General features: G+C 44.6%; 1 protein-coding gene across 1 annotated transcript in view; it reads left to right on the top strand.

Moving 5' to 3' along the window:
- pcloa (piccolo presynaptic cytomatrix protein a) overlaps nucleotides 1-16,894 on the top strand; it is a 383,977-nt gene that overhangs the window by 208,848 nt on the left and 158,235 nt on the right. The window contains exon 12 of the mRNA XM_072241857.1: nucleotides 16,362-16,487. Within this exon, the coding sequence (XP_072097958.1) occupies nucleotides 16,362-16,487 (126 nt within the window). The remainder of the gene's footprint in view (nucleotides 1-16,361; nucleotides 16,488-16,894) is intronic.

The following is a 16,894-nucleotide window of genomic DNA, read 5'->3' as shown; positions in this document are numbered from 1 at the left end:
ACCCGCTGAGGCACAGAGCTATTCACCACGCCAGGGACAATGACCACGTGGGCATGTCTGTTATTGGGTACTCTGCAACAGGCTCTTGTACCCAGCCCATCCATGCCAACCACGATACCTGCCCTTGCTTGTCCCATTTACCCACTCTACCCTCATATTCCACTAAACCTTTCCTATCCAAGTGCCCGTCCAAATGCTTTTTACCCACAGTAATTGTACCTACTTCTGCCACTTGTTCCATGCACCCGCCACTACCTGTGAGGGGGAACTTGTGCCTGGGATTTCCCGCATCCCAGCGGTCTTAATCTCACAGTGCTCAGGCAGGGGAGCAGCGCGGAAGTGGAAGTCTTTCATTCCCTCACTGCGCCGCCTATTCCCACTCCACTCACTTCCCGCCCCACTGCCTGCCCTCCCTCAGGGTGCAGAGCTGATAATGACCATCCCTGCTCCACACAGCTCTCCCTACGTTTGAGCTGCCCACAGTCTGTACTGTGCACTTCCAGGGTGCTTGCACCCACAGAGCTTGGACGTGGCCATCTAGATCCACGCTCTGGCAAGGAGAACGTAGTGATACATTTTCAGTAGGTTAATTGCTTGGGTAATCTCCGATAACTGAGTCTCAATGCAGTGAGCCAGTGACCCAATTAATCGCACCCAATAAATTAACAATATTCCACCTCGTGCGCCTGGTACATGGGGACTTCCTGACAATATCACTCTCCTGATTCTCATTTTCAGTCTGTTACTGGTAATTCACAGGTTCCTTTCCAATTGTACTAAGTGCTAATTCAACTCGTGGAACAGCGAATTTTTTTCTTGCAGATTAGTCAGCGTTGCTCTTGCGATATTTTATATATTTGGTTTGAAATATCATCAGCAAAAATTATGTGGTCCAAAATTATGTTTAAGTGTTAAGTACCTATGCCAAATTTGTACAGAAATCATTTCAAATATTGGACTTTTCCCTGGCGCAACAAAGGTAGTTTAAGTCACTGGAACCTAGGAAATGAGGGCCAAGTTAGACATCGAGTATTGTGAGAAGTTCTGAGTCTAGGACCAAATGGTGCAGCCTCAGAATAGAAGGTCGTCCATTGAGAACAGAGATGAGGAGTTTCTTTAGCCAGAGGGTGGTGAACCTGTGGAATTCATTGCCACAGGCGGCTGTGGGGTCATTCAGTATATTTAGAGCGTAGGTTGATAGGATCTTGAATAGTAGGGTTGTCAAAGGTTACTGAGAGAAGGTCGGAAAATGGGATTGAGAGGGAAAATAAATCAGCCATGATGGAATGGTGGTGGAGACTTGATGGGCCGATTAGCCTCATTCTGCTTCAGTATATTAAGGTTTTATCGACCCGCTCATTATATCAACAATCTGAATGGCAATGTAGTAAACTGGATCAGCGAATTGGTGGATGACACCAAGACTGGGGGTGTAGTGGACAGCGATAAAGTCTAGCAAAGCTCACAGTGGGATCTGGACCAGCTGGAAAAAAATGGGCTGAAAATAGCAGATGGAGTTTTATACAGCTACTTGTGAGGTGCTGTAATTTGGGAGGACCAACCAGAGTAGATCTCACACAGTGAATGGTTGAGCACTGAGGAGTACGGTAGAACAGAGGGATCTGGGAATACATGTCCACAGTTCCTTCAAAGGGAGATAGAGTCATAAAGAAAACTTTGGTCTTCATAAATCAATGTATTGAGCACAGGTGTTGGGAAATTATGTTGAAGTCGTATAAGGACATTGGTGAGGTCTAATTTGGAGTATTGTGTGCAGTTTTGGTTGCCTACCTATAGGAAAGATATAAATAAGATTGAAAGAGTGCAGGGAAAATTTACAATGATGTTACCAAGACTTGAGAACCTGAGTTACAGGGAAAAGTGAATAGGTGAGGATTTTATTCCCTGGAGTACAGGAGAATTTGATCGATGTTTACAAAATGATGAGGGGTGTAGATAAAGTAAATGCAAGCAGGCTTTTTCCACTGAGGTTGAGTGAGACTAGAACTAGCGGTCATGGATTAAGGGTGAAAGGTGACATGAGGAGGAATGTCTTCACTCAGAGGGTGGTGAGAGTGTGGCGTGAGCTTCCGGCACAGGTGGTGGATGCAGGGTCGATTTCAGTATTTGAGAAAGACTTGGATAGGTACACGGATGGGAGGGGTACAGAGGGCTATGGTCTGGATGCTGGTCAATTGGACTAGGCAGATTAATAGTTCAGCACAGACTAGATGGGCTGAAGGACCTGTATGACTTCTATGACCTTCTCTGCCTATCTGCCTGACTTTTCAATGCAACATGTATCCTTGGATGTTAAGCTTCCAACTGTGACTCAGTGATGCCTAAAACATCATACCTGCCCATCTCTAACTGTGCTAGAAGATCATCTACTTTACTCTGTATACTGTGTGCACTCAAATATAACACTTTCAGTCCCTTCTGAAACATTTTGTGTGTTTTTTATTCTGAGACTGGTGTAATCTCCCCTGCACTCTCATAGAACAGTACAGCACAAAACAGACCCTTTGACCCACAATGTCATGCCAAACCAGCGATAAAGTGAATTTAAAAAAATACCCAAAAACTAATCCCTCCTACCTACATCATGTCCATATCCCTCCATCCTCCTTACATCCATGTGCCTATCCAAACGTCTCCTAAAAGCCTCTAATGTATTTGCCTCTGCCACCAAACCAGGCAGCTCATTCCAGGCTTCCACCACTCTCTGAGTAAAAAACTTACCCTTCACATTCCTGTCCACTCTATCTGTACCTCCCATAATTTTATAAACCTCTACCTCGGCCTCCCACTCCAGAGAAGACAACCAGAGTTTATCCAGCCTCTCACGATAGCACACGCCCTCTAAACCAGGCAGCATCCTGTAAACCCTTTCTGCACCCTCTCCAAAGCCTCAACATCCTTCCTTTAGTGGAGTGGCCACGACTGTATGTCATACTCCAGATGTGGATTATCCACAGTTTTATAAAGCTGCAACATGACCTCCTGACTTTTGAACTCAATGCCTCGACTAATAAGAGCCATAAGTCTTCTTAACCACCCTATCAACCTGAGTAGCCACTTTCAAGGAGATGTGAACTTGGACACCAAGATCTCCCTGCTCAGCAACACTGTTAGGGATCTTGCCCATAACAGAGTTCTGTCTCCTTGCATTTGCCCGACCAAGGTGCAATATTTTTCTAGGTTAAGCTCTATCTACCATTTCTCTGCCCATATCTACAACTGATCTATATCACGCTGTATTTTTTTACCAGTCTTCTACACTATCCACAACTCCACCAATCTTGATATCATCTGCAAACTTACTAACCCACCCACCTACATTTTCATCCAGGTCATTTACGTATATCACAAAACAGCAGAGGCCTCAGCACAGATCCCTGTGGAACACCACTAATTACAGAAACACAAAATGATCTGCAGATGCTGGGGTCAAAGCAACACTCACAGCAAGCTGGAGGGTCCTGACGAAGGGTTCCGGCCCGAAACGTCGACTGATCGTTTCCACGGATGCTGCCCGACCCGCTGAGTTCCTCCAGCGCATTGTGAGTGCCACTAATTACACACCTCCAGCTCAAATAAGTCCCTTCAACCACTACCCTCTGTCTTCTATGCGCAAGCCAGCCCTGAATTCAAACAGCCATTTTGTTGCAGGCCCCATGCATCTTAATCTTCTGGATTAGCCTCCCATGAGGGACATCATCATGCACCTTACTGAAGTCCTTGTAGACAACATCCACTGCTCTACCTTCAGCAGTCTCTCTTGCCACCTTGTCAAAACCTCTATCAAATTGCCAAGACATGACCTGCCCCACACGAAGCCATGTTCGCTCTCCCTAACTAGGCCATGGATTTCCATATATCCCATTCCTAAGGACTTCCTCCAACAATTTCCCTACATCTGATGTGACATCTCACCAGTCTATAGTTCCCAGGATTTTTCTTTGTTCTCCTCTTAACTAGAGGTGCGACATTAGCCACTCACCAGTCCTCCAGGACCTTGCCTGTAGATAGAGAAGACATGAAGATACTGATCAAGGTCCTAGCAATCTCGTCTCTTGCCGCCCTCAGTAACCTGGGGTAAACCCATCAGGCCCTGGGGACTTATCCACCTTAATACTCATTAGGAAGTCCAACACTTCCTCCTCCTTGACCTTCAAACACCCTAATATACTTATGCACTCAGCATAATTCATCGCCTGATCCTTCATGTCCGTTTCCATGGTAAATACTGAAGCAAAGTACTTATTAGGTAACTCACTCACATTTCTACATCCAAGCAAATGTTCTCCCCTTTGTGCTTGATCGGTTCCACCCTCTCCCTAGTTATTCTCTTGCTCTTGATGTACAGTATGTACAGAATGCCTTGGGATTCACCTTAGTCCTACTTGCCAATGAATTTTATGGCCCCTCCTGGCTTTGCTAATTCTCTTCTTTAGTTCTTTTCCAGCTTCTTTATATCCTCATGTGCTTCATTTGATCCAAATTTCCAGAGCTTTACATATTCTCCCTTCTTCTTCTTGACTCAAAACATCACCTCTCTGGATATCCAAGGTTCTCTATCATTGTCCTTCCTTCTGACAGGAACATACCTTTCCTCTACTCTGAAAATGATACTTAAACACCCTCCACATGTCTGATGTGGACTTGCCAGAAAAAAGGTGTTCCTAATTGACTCTTCTTAGTTCCAGCCTAACGCCCTATAATTTGCCCTACTCCAACTTACGATTCTCCTGCAAGGACCATACCTATCCTTATCTATAGCTATCCTGCACTGTTCCCTAACTGTTCACCCACTGAAAGGTCAGTCACCTTGCCAGACTCATACCCAACACCAGGTCTAGTACAGCCCCTCCTCTCGTTGTACCACCTACATATTGATTTGAGAAACCCTCCTGAATACACTTAACACATTCTGCCTCAACTAAACCCCTTGCACTAAGAAGGTACCAGTTTATATTAGGGAAGTTGAAATCCCTCATGACAACAACCCTATTATTTTCACATATTTCCTTAATCTGTTTACATATCTGTTCTTCAATGTTCCGGTGGCTATTGGGGGGGGGGGGGGGGGGATCTATAGTACCGTCCCGTCAGTGTGATTGCATCTTTCCTATCCTTGAGTTCCATCAAATGGACTCAGTGTCTGAACCTTCCATTATGTCTCCCCTGAGTGCATCTGTGATATTGTCCCTGATTAGTATTGCAACTCCCTCCTTTTCTACAACTTTATAATCCTGGTATATTAATCACTCATTCCTGCTCCTCTCTCAACCAGGTTTCAGTAATGGCCACAACATCGTAGTACCACATACTAATCCATGCTCTAAGTTCATCACCCTTACCCATAATACTCCTATCATTAAAATACACACACGTCAATCCATCCGACCCATTGTACCTGTTATTTCAATTTTACCTTTCAATAATTTCTCTGACATCTACCTTCCAGTCCAATCATTCACTTAATGACCTGGTGCTCTGGTTCTAAACCCCTACAAAACTAGATTGAACTCTCCTGAGTCGCATTCTTAAAGCTCCTGGCCAGGACATCGGTTCCCCTGCAGTTCAAGGGCATCCTGTCCCTCTTGTGCAGGTCACTCCCCCCACCCAGAAAAGGTTCCAGTGATCCAACAACTTGAAACCCTGCCCCCTCACCATCTCCTCAGCTACTCATTCATTTGTGCTATTATCCCATTCCTACCTACACTAGCCCCTGGCACTAGGAGTAAACCAGAGATTACTCCCTTGGAGGTACTTCCCTTCAGCCTCATTCCTATCTTCCTGAACCTTCTTTCCATTTTCTGTCCATGTCATTGGTGCCAATGTGCACCATGACCCTTGGCTGTTCACTCTCCTTCTTAAGGGTTTTCAGCAGCCGTTCTGAGGTGTCCTGGTCCCTGGCACCCTGAATACAACACATCCTCCTGGGTGTCTCTTTTGCAGCCACAGAATCTCCTGTCTGTCCCCATAACTATCGAGTCCCCTACCACTGCTGCACCGCCTGACTTTACCCTTCCCCGCTGAGCTCCAGAGTCTACCACAGTGCCGCTAGCCCGGCCGCTGCTGCTGTGCCCTGACAGGTCATCCCCTCTCCCCCCAGCAGTGTCCAAAGGGATATACTTGTTGCTGAGCAGAATGGCCACAGGGGAACCCTGCTTTGACTGCATACTCCCCTTCCCTTACCTCTCTTGGTGGTCACCCATCCACTGTCTGAAGCCTGACTTCTGGGTGTGACCACCTCTCCAAAGGTCTCATCTGTAACGTCTTCAGCCTCCCGAATGAGTACGTCCAACTCCAGCTTCAACTCCTCAACTTGGTCAGTCAGGAGCTGAAACTGGGTGCACTTCTTGCAGGAAAGCAGCCAGTTATCCTGAATTCCCGCATCTGACAGGAGTAGCATTCCATCCTGACTACACTGTACTAAAAAGAAACTTTATAGTCAACAGGAAAAGAAAGCTTTATCTCTTCTTATCTGTGCCTCTGCCTGCTCTCACCAGAGCCTTCCCACTCTAACACTGGCCCACTCACACGATGGCCACTCCAGCAATGGCTGCTCCACATTCCTTTAATTTGCAGCTGTATTTCGGCCTCTGATGCCAATACTTACTATACCTGTGGAGCAGAGAAAGACCGGACTAACCCAAAGCTGTTTCTTCTTTACTCTCTTTCTCCCGACCTTTGGTAGGGCTTTGGCACCAACACTTACCACACAGAGCCATCAAAAAAAAGGACCGGATTTACCTTACCTTTTCCTTTATTCACACGCTTCCAAACTGTTGAAATGTTGAACCAATTATTTAGTTTAAAGATGCACCTCAACTCAACACTCTGATTGCAGTTTTGCCCTATCAACTGCTTGTCCTTCCCATAATCTCACTACACACTGCATCTACTTGTATACCAACCGCCCCATCCTCTGCCCTATCATTCCATTTCCCAGCCCCCTGACAAATTAGTTTAAACCCCCCACACAGCCCTAGCAAACCTATCCACAAGGATATTAATGCCCCTCAAGTTCAGGTGTAACCCATCCTTTTTGTACAGGTCATACATTCCCCAGAGGAGATCCCAATGATCCCGAAATTTCTACCTAATCCCGATATTTTCTCCTCAGGACCTCACAATCCCTTTTCTTACTGCTGTTCAAGTTGCATGCCATCTTGGACAATGTCTCCCATCCACTACATAACGTACTGGTCGGACACAGGAGTACATTCAGCCAGAGACTCATTCCACCGAGATGCAGCACAGAGCGTCATAGGAAGTCATTCCTGCCTGTGGCCATCAAACTTTACAACTCCTCCCTTGGCGGGTCAGACACCCCGAGCCAATAGGCTGGTCCTGGACTTATTTCCTGGCATAATTTACATATACTATTTAATTATTTATGCTTTTATTACTACTTAATTATTTATGGTGCAACTGTAATGAAAACCAATTTCCCCCGGGATCAATAAAGTATGACTCTGACTATGACTACCCATGCTGTTGGCCCCAGTATCTACAACGACTTCTGGCTGGTCATCCTCCTGCATTAAAATGCTATGGATTCGATCGGAGACATCTCTGACCTTGGCACCGGAGGGGTGTCATGTCATCCCGTTGTCCCTTTCACATCCACAGCATCTCCTATCTGCTCCTCTATCTCTATTGCATTCCTCACCTCCCCCATCCCTTCCCTTCTCAGCCACAGAGACAGGCTCAGTGCCTGAGACCTGATATTATTCTGTCTTCAAGTTCGACCCTCCAAAGTGTATACAACATAGAATATTGAATATTAGGGCACAGTTCAGGCCCTTCAGCCCACAAAATCGTGCTGATCCTTTAACCCACTCAGTCTAACCCTTCCCTCCTACATAGTCTTCCATTTTTCTATCATCCATGTGCCTATCTAAGAGCTTCTTAAACGCCCCTAATGTATCTGCCTCTACCTCCATCCCCTGATAGGGTGTTCCACACAGTCACCACTCTCTGTGTAAAGAACTAACCTCTGACATCCCCTCTCTACTCTCCTCTAATCACCTTAAAATTATGCCCCTTCACATTAGCCATTTCCACCCTGGGAAACTGTTTCTGGCTGTTCACTTGTTCTGTGCCTCTTCTCATCTTGTGGAATCTGAGTATCACTTCACATTTTTCTGGACTGAACTCTGTTCAGAATCAGGATTAATATCACCGGCATATGTTGTGAAATTTGTTAATTTGCTACTTCTCAGCCCAGCTCACAAACCTGTAATGTCCTGCTGTAACCTACAACAAACGTCTACACTGCCGCCGTTCCCCCATGGACAACACTCCCACCTGGTGGTGTCCTGTGGCAATGACAGATCCCCTGTGAATAATCTTGGTGGTGGCCTACCACAATGACAGGTCCCCTGTGGACGACACTCCCACCTGGTGGCGTCCTGCTGCAATGACAGCCCCTCCAGATGGAAACAGGAATGGGCATAGTGTTTGGGAGTCTCATGGCCACTCTGCCATCTCTAACAATCACTTCCCTTCATTTATTTACTGTCTCTCTCCAGATAATTCCTTGATAATAATTTATCTCTTTAATTTTCTCTACATTGGACTTCAGGAAAGCAGCCAGCATAACCCCGAACATTCTCACCCCTCCCATCAGGCAAAGAATACAAAAGCCTGTAAGCATGTACCAACAGACTCAAGAACAGTTTCTATCCTGCTGTCATAAGACTATTGAATGGTTCTCAAGTACTACATATAACCATATAACAATTACAGCACAGAAACAGGCCATCTCGGCCCTTCTAGTCCATGCCGAACTCTTACCCTGTGCTATTCCCACCGACCTGCACTCAGCCCATAACTCTCCATTCCTTTCCCGTCCATATATCTATCCAATTTAACTTTAAATGACAACATAGAACCTGCCCCAACCACTTCTGCTGGAAGCTCGTTCCACACAGCCACCACTCTCTGAGTAAAGAAGCTCCCCCTCATGTTACCCCTAAACTTTTGTCCTCTAATTCTCAACCCATGTCCTCTTGTTTGAATCTTCCCCACACTCAATGGAAAAAGTCTAACCACGTCAACTCTATCAATCCCCCTCATAATTTTAAACACCTCTATCAAGTCTCCCCTCAACCTTCCACACTCCAAAAAATACAGACCTAACTTGTTCAACCTTTCTTTGTAACTTAGGAGATGAAACCCAGGCCACATTTTAGTAAACCTCCTCTGGATTCTCTCAATTTTATTGACATCCTTCCTATAATTCGGTGACCAGAACTGAACACAATACTCCAAATTTGGCCTTACCAATGCCTTATACAAATTCAACATTACATCCCAACTCCTATACTCAATGCTCTGATTAATAAAGGCCAGCAAACCAAAAGCTTTCTTCACCACTCTATCCACATGAGATTCCATCTTGAGGGAACTATGCACCCTCTGTTCTAAAGCATTCTTTAATGCCCTACCATTTACCATGTATGTCCTATTTTGATTCGTTCTACCAAAATGTAGCACCTCACATTTATCAGCATTAAACTCCATCTGCCATCTTTCAGCCCACTCTTCTAACTGTCCTAAATCTCTCTGCAAGCTTTGAAAACCTACCTCATCATCTACAACACCACCTATCTTAGTATCATCTGCATACTTACTAATCCAATTTACCACCCCCTCATCCAGATCATTAATATATATTACAAACAACATTGGACCCAATACAGATCCCTGAGGCACACCACTACACACCGTCCTCCAATCTGACACACAGTTATCCACCACTACTCTCTGGCGTCTCCCATCCAGCCACTGCTGAATCCATTTCACTACTTCGATATTAATGCCTAACGATTGAACCTTCCTAACTAACCTTCCGTGTGGAACCTTGTCAAAGGCCTTACTGAAGTTCATATAGACAACAAAATAGTCTTTTGACCTCACAATCCTGTTGTCTAACTGCACAGCACTTTCTCTGTACCTGTTACACTTTATTGTTCATTTTGTTGCAGTTTTATCTTGTACTACCTCAATGCATTGTTGTGATGAATCAGCTTGGAGACCAAGTCATTGGGCAATTCTAAGGTTGAGGTTGATAGGTACTTGATTAGTAGGGGCATCAGAGATGATGGGGAGAAGGCAGGGGAATGGGATTGAGAGCGATAATAAGCTATGATGGAATGGGAGAGCAGGCTTGATGGGCTGAATGGCCAATTTCTGTCCTATGTCTTATGCCTTATGGTCTTATTAAAATCATGGATGATCTAATTCAGTGCTCTGTTTCTGCAATGTTAGTCCAGAGATCCCTAGAGGTGGCAGGACAAGCAGACGGAGAAGTGAAGAAGGTATACAGGATGCTAGCCTTCATTAGCCATGGCATACGATGTAAGAGTAGAGAAGTTTTGATATAACTTTGTAAGACGTTGGTGAGGCCACGTCTGGGATACTGTGTGCAGTTTTGATCAGAACAGTAAGGAAAGGTGTGGCTGCTCTGGAAAGTACAGGGAAAGGAGTTTCACCAGGATGTTGCTGGGGCAGAGTGTATCAGTAAGGAGGAGGCAGATACACTGTGTTTGTTTTCTTTTACCATAGATGGTTGACAGAGAACCATCTTTATACATCATGTAAGATTTATGCACGATCATGAGGAAGCCAGTTAGGGTTGGCAGTAGTAAACTTCTCCCCACAGTAGAAGTATCTGTAAACAGAGGCCATGGATTTAATGTTAGGAGAACAATGTGTAGACTAAAAAGAAGAGTTATTTTATGCAGAAGTCAAGTCAAGTCACTTTTATTGTCATTTCAACCATAACTGCTGGTACAGAACATAGTAAAAATGAGACAACGTTTTCCAGGACCATGGTGCTACATGAAACAATACAAAAACTACACTGAACTACGTAAGAAAAAACACACAAAAACTACACTAGATTACAGACCTATCCAGGACTGCATAAAGTGCACAAAACAGCGCAGGCACTACAATAAATAATAATAAATAATAAACAAGACAGTAGGCACAGTAGAGGGCAGTAGGTTTGGTTCAAGCCAGGCTCTGGGTATTGAGGAGTCTGATGGCTTGCGGGAAGAAACTGTTACATAGTCTGGTCGTGAGAGCCCGAATGCTTTGGTGCCTTTTTCCAGATGGCAGGAGGGAGATTGAGGTTTGGGACATAATCACTGAGAGGGTAATGAAGGCAGAGACTCTCATGACATTAACAAGAGAAAATCTGCAGATGCTGGAAATCCGAGCAACACACACAACGTGCTGGAGGAACTCAGCAGGCCAGGCAGGATCTGGGAAAAGGGTACAGTGGACATTTCTGACCTGGCCTGCTGAGTACCTCCAGAATTTTGTGTGTGTTACTCTCACAACATTCCTAGGCAGAGAAAGCTACAGACCAAGTGCTGGTAATCAGGATTAGCATAGATTGACATTACGATGAGCTCAGCTGAAAAGGACTATCACTGTGTGATGCTTTTCCAGTCACTTGTATGTTCCTTGTGAGTTGACTGTCGTACTCTGTTTAAGTTTTCAATCACATGGTCCATTATTGCTGAATATAAAACTGCTCCTGATCGTAAGGCTTGATTCTTTTTCTAGTATATGACCCCTCTTTGGACAAAATACTATCTTTAGTTTCCCCTCTTAGCCATAGCTGGATTGTCCTTCCTTTTTTCATTATTGCACCAGAAATGAATATCTAAGTGGCAGATTCTTTATTTGTTTTTAAATGTTTACCATTGCCTGTCGAACATCACACCAGCCCATTTCCACTCCATCCAATCTGTCCCTACCTTCCTGCGTGGCCCAGTGTAAACTAAAGGGATAACCCATCGTCCTTCTGGGAATGGGCTCAGCAGGCGGCAATTAGCGCAAGAGGTCATTCATTGGTGACGCAGTGCGAGGTTTAAAAGGAGCCCAGGTGCTTCTGGGACTTTTCGGCGGGCAGCAATCAGGCACTTGTCAGAGCCAATAGAAACAGGTGGGATGTAAGTGGAGCGGCTGCTGTGAGAGAGGGCAATGTTAGAGTGGCCAGGCTTTGGCTCAACATGCTTAGGTGAAAACGGGCTTGGACAAGCAGAGGCACAGGTTCTAAGTAAGTTTCTAGTAAGTGTTTTTTTCTGTGAGTACATAGCTGGTGCACTGAGATTAAGTCCAGGGTTAGTGGTGTCATGTACCCCGTGACAGGTTAAAGATCCAGCAGAAATAGAAAACACTTTGGAGTCTAGTATTGCTATTCACTAATACTATTTATTAGTAACTACGCAATACAGTCATGTAAAATCAGATATATCAAACAGGTTAGCAATGATTATATAGATATAGTGTGGAAATAGGAAAAAAACAAGCTTCAAGTCTAGGGGTAAATAGATACGGTCTTACGGTGATAAGTGAAGTTCAGTTCAGTTCGTGGTATTTAGTTGAGTAGTGATGGAGAGGGAGAGATATTTGTAATCCAGGGTAAATGTCAAGAGAAGGCAATTACGTCGATGTTCCACAGATTCCACGACAGCAATACAAAATAACAATAGTAGTAGGTTTTATCTCTGAAGTTGTTCCACTCCACACATGAAATATCACCAACAGTGATCTTCAATGAATATCCTTTCAACACAAGTGGTACCACACCTGAATTCAGCTACGGGTCATCCCAAAGTGGTGGCCACAGGATACTCCAACAGAATCCACGTATGGATTATCACCAACAGTAGCTTATCACTGAGGGGACCCTCTTCAACGGAACCAACCCCAAACACACAATGTGATAGCCACTTATCCAGTTCCACGACATACGAAATAACTCCAGCAATGATTTGCCACAGGGGTGTCTTTCTTCGGTGAACTACCACACCCAAACAAGGGTAACACACAAGTGGTATTCACAAAGGCACTCCCCTCACCAGAGAACCCACTCCTGAGGATTAACATGTGATAGTCACACCTTTGTATTCGAATGGAATCAATCTCACCCTCACGGGCTACAGAGAGAGTCCAAACAGTGATCTCTTTGTTACTAGGTTTCTTCTGTTTCAAACCTTCCTCTCCCCTCTTCTCTTCCTTTAAAATCACCGAATGTGACCACAAGGGGACTGTTTTCTGTGCTGGAGTTATCAACCCAGGCAAGTGTTGGACACATCAATAACTCCCCACCGGTCACACCTTCTCCACACTGAGAGAGCCACTGATCGATTCTCCCAATCGATCCTCCAAAACCCCACCATTTCCTGTGGGCACAACAAAGCTCATCCAGTGTCCAAAACCATGTGTCTGTGAGTCTATCAGCTAACCTTCTATTTATCTCGCCGTGCTGAACACCAGCCGTCCATCAAGCAGCTCCTCCCTTCCCTCTCTCTGTAAGAACTTCTGCAGAGAAACCATAACACCATCTCAAAGCAGTCTTCGCCTCTCTCTCTTATTAACAAGGTGCTTGTATTGAACAACTCTCTCTCTCTCTTTTTAAAGGTATAGTCCATAAAAAAATATGACCCCTAGGGGTACATAACAGTGGTATGTTCCTTGTGTGAGATGTGGGAACTTTCCGGGAGCTCCAGTCTCCCTGGTAACGATATCTGCATGAAATGCATTGAGCTGCAGCTCCTTAGAAACCGTGTTACCGAACAGGAGCTGCAGCTGGATGACCTTTGGCACATGTGGAAAACTGAGGAGGTGATAGACAAGAGCTATGAGGAGGTAGCCACTTCGAGGTTACAGGAGGCATGTACCTAGGTGACTGCCAGCAGAGGGGAAGACAATAGGCAGCCGGTGCAGAGTAACCCTGCAGCCGCCCCCCTCAGTAGTAAGTGTGTCACTTTGGATCCTGTTGACCTACCCGGGGGCGGGGGGGAACCACAGCAGCCTGATCCCTGGCACCAAGTCTGCCTCTGAGGCTCAGAAGGGACGGTGGAGAAGAGGAGTGCAGCTGCGATCAGGGATTCCATAATCGGAGGAGCAGACAGCAGGTTCCGTGGATGTCAAAGAGACATCCAGGTGGTATGTTGCTTGCCAAGTGCCAGGGTCTGAGATGCCTTGGACCAGATCTACAGTATTCTAACGGGGGAGAGCGAATAGCTGGAAGTCGAGGTACGTATTGGTAGCAATGACAAACATTGGACGAGGGAGGAGGTCTTGGAGGGAGAATATAAGACCATAAGACATAGGAAAAGTTTTAGGCCATTTCACCCATCAAGTCTGCTCCACCATTATATCATAGCTGATCCATTTTCCTCTTAACCCCATTCTCCTGCTTTCTCCTCATAACCTTTCCTGCCCTGATTAATCGAGAAACTATCAATCTCTGCCTTAAACACACCCAATGACCTGACTTCCATAGCTGCCTGTGGCAGCAAGTTGCGCAGACTCACCATCCTGTAGCTCAAGAAAGTCCTCATCTTCTCCATTGTAAATAGACATCCCTCTATTCTGAGTCCGTGCCCTCTGGTCCTCACCCACTGTAGGAAGCATCCCCTCCACATCCACTCTACCTTGACCTTTCAGAGATTCCTTCTCATTCCTCTAAATTCCAGTGAGTACAGGCCCAGAGCCATCAATCACTCCTCATATGATAACCCCTTCACTCCTGGAATTATTTCCATGAACCTCCTCTGAACCCTTCCAATGTCCGCTCATCCTTTCTTAGATAAGGGGTCCAAAACTTCTCACAATACATCAAGTGAGGTCTCACCAGTGCCTTATAAAGTCTCAGCATTACATCCTTGCTTTTATATTCTAGACCTTTCTAAATGAATGCTAACATTGCATTTGCCTTCCTTACCACAGACTCAACCTGCAAATTGACCTTGAGGAAATCCTGGACGAGAACTCCCAAGTCCCCTTGTACCTTGGATTTTTGAATTTTCTCCATTTAGAAAATAGTCTACTCTCTTATTCCTTGTACCAAAGTGATCGACCATATACTTCCCGACATTGTATTCCATCTGACATTTCTTTGCCTATTCTCCTAACTTGTCTATATCCTTCTGAACCCCCCTGCTTCCTCAACATTACCTGCCCCCCATCTATCTTCGTATCACATGCAAAATTGGCCACAAAGCCAATAATTCTGTTATCTAGGTCATTGACATATAACGTAAAAAGAAGCAGTATCAACACCAACCCCTTTGGAATACCACTAGTCACCGGCAGCCAACCAGAAAAGGCTCATTTTAATTCCCACTCTTTGCCTCCTGCCAATCAGCCAATGCTCTGTCCATGTCAGTATCTTTTCTGTAATACCCTGGGCTCTTATCATGCTGAGCAGTCTCATGTTTGGCACCTTGTCAAAGGCCATCTGAAAGTCCAAGTACACAACATCCACCAATTCTCCTTTGTCTATCCTGCCTGGTATTTCCTCAAAGAATTCCAACAGATTTGTCAGGCAAGATTTCCCATTAAGAAAACCATGCTAACTCTAGCCTATTTTGTCGTAAGCCTCCAAGTACCCTCAACCTCATTCTTAATAATAGACTCTAACATCTTTCCAACCTCTGAAGTCAAGCTAACTGACCTATAATTTCCTTTCTTCTGCAGAATTTATTGTTACAGACGGCTGTGGAGGCCAAATCATTGGGTATATTTAAGGTGAAGGTTGATTAATCAGGGCACCAAAGGTTACGGGGAGAAGGCAGGAAAATAGGGTTGAGAGGGATAATAAATCAGCCACGATGGAATGGCAGACCAAAATGGATAGGCTGAAATGCCTAATTCTTCTCCTATGTCAGATGGTCTTATGGAATATTGCAGCCTTTCAAAGCACATTCATAGAACAATATAGCACATTGTGACCCTTTGGCCCACAATGCCTGTGCTGACTATCTCATTATCAATTTTAACTCTCTTAATTCTGTCTACTATAGAACTTTGTCCACTGTAATTCCTCAGCCCTGACTCTGACTCCATTTTCCCTCTACATTAGTACAGCTTGATCAGTCTTCCTTCTTAAGACACTAGTTGCCTCCTTCATCCCCAACAGAAGCTGAAGAAACATCCCCCAAACAATGCTTAGATTCTTTGCATATGATTTTTGAAATAGGAGCACAATTTTTCCTGTGCAGCTTTTGTGAAATTAAGCTTAACACATTGTTTTCTTCACCACCTTAGCGTGCTTTTATTTTTCACCTGAAAGACCTTCCTACAGTGAGCTAAATATTCTGACATTTGGTTAATATCGTGTACATAAAGAATTGAGATGTTTCAGTGGCTTTTACCACATGTAGTGCTCCAGAGATCTCATGGAATTTGGAATTGCAGGGTTGAGATGTGCAAAGTGATCAAATAGCCATGCTAACAGGAATTTTGCGTAGAAATATCTTGGAAATATTCCAGATATTTATTACTTCCCATTGTTAATATTTATTTCTTGTTACCAGGAAATGGATTAGGAATCAGGATTATTGGTGGAAAAGAAATTCCAGGAAGAAATGGAGAAATTGGTGCCTACATTGCCAAGGTCACTCCTGGGGGGGCTGCAGAGCAAACAGGCAAACTCACAGAAGGTAAGTGGATTCTTCACGTTGGGAATTTTTAATTTAATAAGTCATGATTTGATAGATATCATACCAATTCATTGATTTTCCTTTTTATGGCAAAGTCCCTGAAGTAATACGTTTAGTTTCTGGTTTATCATCCTTTGGTGTTGATACATTGAACCTGCCCTTGGCATCACTTCCTAGGTTATTATCCCCTCAAGAGGCAGTTGTTTCCCTGTGATGCTTGATCCAGGAAATATCTGCACTTTGTCTCATGGGTAGTGACAATAGAGTCAATTAGATCATTAAGGGAACTAGATCAACTCTATCAATAAAGTAATTGTCAGGGCTGTCAGGAAGAGAGGGTGCAACAGGATTACTCTTAAGGAACCAGCATTGGAGAAAATATCTTCTTCGCTACAGTTATGAATCTA

This window comes from Mobula birostris, chromosome 23 (assembly GCF_030028105.1).
Source record: "Mobula birostris isolate sMobBir1 chromosome 23, sMobBir1.hap1, whole genome shotgun sequence".
Lineage (NCBI taxonomy): Eukaryota > Metazoa > Chordata > Chondrichthyes > Myliobatiformes > Myliobatidae > Mobula > Mobula birostris.
This window is presented reverse-complemented; position numbering and strand designations above follow the sequence as displayed.